At 38.4% G+C, this 5,358-nt stretch overlaps 1 protein-coding gene across 1 annotated transcript in view; it reads right to left on the reverse strand.

The window, feature by feature from the left end:
- Window positions 1-462: 462 nt before the first annotated feature.
- The window catches only part of LOC106513475 (bifunctional 3'-phosphoadenosine 5'-phosphosulfate synthase 2), a 14,466-nt gene continuing 9,570 nt past the window's right edge, over window positions 463-5,358 (reverse strand). The window contains exons 7-12 of the mRNA XM_014002331.1: window positions 4,151-4,262; window positions 3,553-3,758; window positions 3,310-3,445; window positions 1,823-2,091; window positions 1,515-1,744; window positions 463-1,407 (exon numbers count right to left, since the gene is read on the reverse strand). Of these exons, the coding sequence (XP_013857785.1) occupies window positions 1,266-1,407; window positions 1,515-1,744; window positions 1,823-2,091; window positions 3,310-3,445; window positions 3,553-3,758; window positions 4,151-4,262 (1,095 nt within the window). The 3' untranslated portion in view covers window positions 463-1,265. The remainder of the gene's footprint in view (window positions 1,408-1,514; window positions 1,745-1,822; window positions 2,092-3,309; window positions 3,446-3,552; window positions 3,759-4,150; window positions 4,263-5,358) is intronic.

A 5,358-nucleotide genomic window follows, 5' to 3' on the forward strand; every position in this document is an offset into this window, starting at 1 on the left:
ATGTTAGTAATTAGGAGAGGCTGGGTCTTCTGATGGAGGGACAGTCGTCTCGTAGCAATGAGATTGCCAGACGGCTGAATGGACGGGAACATTATTCAGCATTCCTAAGTTTCCTCAGTCATCTGAATTGTACTTTTAAGCCAAATTTTCCAAAATTGCTTATTATAGATCTAATAGGGGAAGTGAAATACATGTCTAATGCTGCATTCACCAACAAATTCTGACTGTTTAGAGTTATCAAGCAACAAAACAATTGCATTAGGGATTAAAACTATTTTGATCAGTACAAATATAATTTAAAATTTTATCACAAACTCTACCGACAGGGCCTTTATTTTGTAGCTTCTTTTAATTTCTTAAATACCAGAGTGTACCACCAGATGGGAGCATTGTGCTTTTTGACTCTACAACCTTCAGTTGCCACACATTTCATTCGACCTTTATTCGAACTGCAGCAGTATGTACTTTGAGCAAACTTTAATAAAAACCAAYGTTGCACAACCAGTAGCACACAGGCGAATCAAAAACCGGAGTGTGTCGTTTATGATTCAAACAGTTCCCCACAATGATTCACAGCAGCAGACAGTTTCTTTTTATTACTGCATTTCATCTCTCTAACTGCATTGCATGAATACACCGGCCCACTTCATGACATCAAACAAATCTCAGACATTTCAGTCAAACACCAGAAAGGAATTCAGTTTCAGGATGACATGTCACAGAGAAAGGCACTTTCACATATAAAACCAGGCATTAATCGGAAACRGGCACCGTTTGCTGTGCAAAACTATGATGTGACAGGTTATACACATAACTTGACGTACAATAATATATTTGTTTAATTGCTGTAAATCTGACATACACTAGTGTTTGTCCAAGTGTTAATATCAAAAGTGATTTCCTTCTCTTGGAATGTGCTCCTAAACTTGTAAAACATACGTTAAAAAAAATAAGTGTATCAAGTTACCTTTAATTTAATAAAATACAAAGCTTAAGTTAATATGTCATTAAAAAGATAAAGGATTTATAAAATTATCATTTTATATAAATGTAAAAAAGCTTTTTCTTCTTTAAAACTGTTTCCTTTGAATCCAACACGAGACCCGCCCCACGCTGACCCACTGAAACCCGAGTGACTCATCTACTTTTGTTTTTAAGAACCAGTCAGTCCCACCTACAGTACTCCAGAAGTAAAGCATGTATAAAATCTATCCCCTTTAAAAAAAGCTTTTATCGTTTCACAGTAAGCTGTCGAASGCTGTTGATTAGTTGTTCTTCTGAAGGGAGGAGTAGTACTCGACCAGGACTTTCCAGGCCTTTGGGGCCATGAACCCTTCGGGAGGGTTCTCTCCGCTCCGAGCCAAGTTCCTCATYTTGGTTCCAGAGATGAACTCAAACTCAGCTTGGCTGAGGGAGAGAAGAATTTCACGGCATGTAATGGAAAAAGAYGAAGTTAGGGATGATTAGCTCATAAATAAATAAACAACTGACTCTTTTTTTTTTAATTCACTCACCGCTCTGGGCTGTAGAAGTCCATCGCTTTCTTAGTTTTGTTGTAGGCAGCGACCCTGAAGGGAATGATCTCCACTGAGGTGAGACCCGGGGCCATGGTGAGAACTTTCCCTCCGTGGGTGGGATCGTACAAGTCCTGCTTGGTTTCAGGATGAGGCATGCCTGCCGGGTCGCGGCCGACGATGTAAAAGTTTGATCCGGCGACCATTCTCGCTCTGCAGTGCCACTGCACCTGGAGGACAAAGTGGATTTTCAGTCACGCGCGGTTGGTTTTCTCCCGCCCGATGGCGTCCTCTGAGCGGCCCATTACCTCCGTTGGACCGGCGTACGTCATGGGCGAGGGAAAGATGGCAACGATGGTGCTGGCCGGGTCCAGGACGCCCTCCTCCAGGACGGCGGCGTGCTGCCTCATCCTCCACTGCAGGGGCACGTCGTCATCTTTGGTCCAGCCGCCGAGCGGGTGGAGGAGGAGGACGGGGTTCTGGTATCCTCGATCCAGCAGACGCCGCTTGGTGTCCTGCATGAGCAGGGCATGGCCGTTGTGGACCGGGTTACGCAGCTGGAAGGCGAACACCGCGTCTAAGGAGAAGCACAAAGTTCAGTTATCAGTGGTAGTCGGTCTTAGTGGGTCTTATCACAGCTCCGAAGCTGAGGAACGAGCTGTTAGCCAACAGGCACATCATGCACTTTAAACTCACAGAGCGTTTGATTAGAAACGTGACACCACAACTTCTTGGCGTTAGTGTAGATTTATTTAACTGCCAACTAATCCTTTGAAAACACAACAGCAAACAATCCGCTAATCCAAACGAGATTAATGGGTGCAAATGATTGCTTTATATCACAAAGCTTTACTGCCATCTCTGTAAAGCAAACAGCCAGAGCAAACATTTGCTCTCAAGACGAAGTGATTTCCTCTGACTCGTTTCAAACACAGCAACTACTCTATTTTATTAAAAAAAAAAACATGATTTGTCAATAATAATATGTGTATAAAATATTTAAAAAGGGTTAGGGTTGAGCAAAGGTTTGGATAAATCAGGTTGTGGTGTTTTGGTGGGGGTGACAGAAACTAGAGGAAACTCGCAGGACAATCCAAGCGAACGTGAGCGTTACTAATAAAACACATCAGGATGTTGTCAAAATACACACTGATTCTTCGTAAAATAATATTAAATAAAATATTTTGAGTACAGATGCAATGTGAATGGGTATTTGAGTGAAAAACTTCCAACATACGAAAACAAAACCTTCATGCATCTACAGTTACCATAGAAATCTTTTGATCTGCTCCTTTGTCAAGTTTTTATTTCATTTTTGTTCTTTTGTTTTCCTGAAAGACAAAGTCAATTATACAGATGTGTTCACAATATGTTTTGCCATTTGGGCTACAGTAAATAACATATTAATAAATAAAAATTACATCACTTGTTACTGAAACGACTACCTTATTGACATCTGAAATAATCATGATCTGCTTTTTTATGTCATTTCTGATTTAGACATATCATTTAGATCATTTAAAATAACTGCTCCTTATATAAATGACACTTTAAAAATGGTTTCTAAGCCAAACCAAAGACTGTCAGTCAATGAATGTTTTTAAAAAGTAACACCATTTACTGAAGCGATAAGAAACAATGAAAAAAGATAAACTTATAGGACAGTATGCAGTTCAACAACATATTTATCATTCATGTGTTACCTTTACCCAGTTCTTTCCTTTCCGAGTCATGGGACTATATTTGTTACTTGTCATTAAAAAGTGCCATTCTGTTTCTTCCACTTATTTCTCACCTGCTCCCATGTCTTTGAACTTCTGCTTCAGCTCTTTAGGAGTGAGGCGGTACTGGTCCAATCCATCATTCCATTTGATTCGCTCCAGCACCTCCAGGTCACCACCAACCAGCCAATCACCTCCCTCCATAACCATCTACAAAACATAAGGGGGGAAAAAAACGGTCATTTGATGATTTCATKTATTGAGATGTCATACAGTTGTTGTTTTTTTTTCATGATAATGTACTTTTAATCCAGCACCTTTATATATGGGTGCTGAGGGCAGGTGGTGCCCCACTGTCTGGCACAGCGTTCCTCTTTCCGATGAGGGTAGAACTCGGGTTTCCTGAGAATAGCCACTCGTGAACCCTGATACTCCAGAGCTACAGCTRCGCTGCCGTCCAGCTCCTGCTTCACCTCAGTGCTCACAGGCAGCACAATGGGAATGGACATGTTGATGGCCCCGCCTGACATGGAAAAATAAAACCACTTAGCAAAAAAAGAAAACAATCCAATTTCATAGGCTAAAGTGGGTTCACTGGAGTGGGTTTGTGAAAACATCTATTCCTGGCAGATATTTAAGAATAACAAGAAACATTTTCTGCGAAAAGGCAGCACTGACTTTAACAAAGCTGAAACTGAGCTGTCAGTGCTAAAAGAAGCAGAACAATAGATTAAACCTAAAGTAGCAAAAGGCTACCTAAAGGCTAAAAGTAGCAGAATGGTAGCTAAAAAGCAGTGTAAGAAGATCAAAACAGAGCAAGCATGTGGAAGCAAATTTGACAGTTACAATGCAAACAAATACTCAGAAAACTAAAAAAAAAAATCAGTATTTAAAATAGTTAAGCTTGTTTCTCACCATCCAGCAGGTTGCCAAAGTGCAGGACCTGGAGGAACTCTTTTTCTCTCATGAAGCCCTTTAGAGGACTGGCCCAGCCTTCGGCTAAAACCTGCACCCACTGAAGATCTAACTGAGAACAGAGAGGAAAAAAAACATTAATAAAAGACATTAAAAAGACATAAAAAAGCTAATAAGTGTGTTTAGAAAATTATAGTCACAGAACTGGAAAGTTCTGTATGAAGAAAATATTGATAAAACTTTTGAGCTAGTTCTCAAAATATTTAAAGCACTATGCAATGAAAACTGTCCTATTGTCCTATTTAATTACAGGCAAAAACATAAAGATAAGCCATGGATTACTAAAAGATTACAAAATGCATGTAAGAAAATGAATAATCTATATAAACAATTTATACAATATAGGACTTTTGAGGTAGAGCAAAAAAATTAAATCTATGAAAAAAACAACTTATTATGAGAAAATGTAAGAAGGAATATTATTCTATATTATTAGAAAATAGTAATCAAAACACTTAAGGAATATGGAAAACATTATATAGCTTGATAAGAAAAAAATCTTCCAAAACTACTCTGAATGTTTTATTTATAATGAGAAAACCCTAACAAAATGGCTGGGATAGTGAATAGATTTAATGAATATTTTGTAAATGTGGGGCCTAAATTAGCAGCACAAATAAATGACTCAAACCCACAGGATGGGGACATTTGGGAAAATTATATAATAAGAAATACATCCTCAATGTACTTGAAACCTGTAGACAAAAAAGAAATTATTGAAATAGTTAACCAATGTAAGAACAACAATAATCAATGGATTGGAATGGATTTAACATGTCACTTATTAARAAGATAAATGATGATGCTGCAGACCTGCTGACATACATCTGCAACTCGTCATTCAGAACTGCAGCATTTCCAAATACAATGAAAATTGCAAAGGTTATTCCTCTATTCAAATCTGGCGACAAGCATACTTTTAACAATTTTAGGCCTGTCTCCCTACTTTGTCAGTTTTCTAAAATATTAGAAAAAGTGTTCAGTAAARGGTTWGATAATTTTATTGAAAAGCAYAACAGACTGTCAATATGGTTTCAGAGAAAACAGATCAACTTCAGTGGCACTGATGGAATTAACAGAAGAAATCATAGACAGTATGCATAAAATGAAATGCTAAACAAACAAACAAATAAAAAATAAGCTTAAAT

The sequence above is a fragment of the Austrofundulus limnaeus genome, unplaced genomic scaffold (assembly GCF_001266775.1).
Source record: "Austrofundulus limnaeus strain Quisiro unplaced genomic scaffold, Austrofundulus_limnaeus-1.0 Scaffold0, whole genome shotgun sequence".
Lineage (NCBI taxonomy): Eukaryota > Metazoa > Chordata > Actinopteri > Cyprinodontiformes > Rivulidae > Austrofundulus > Austrofundulus limnaeus.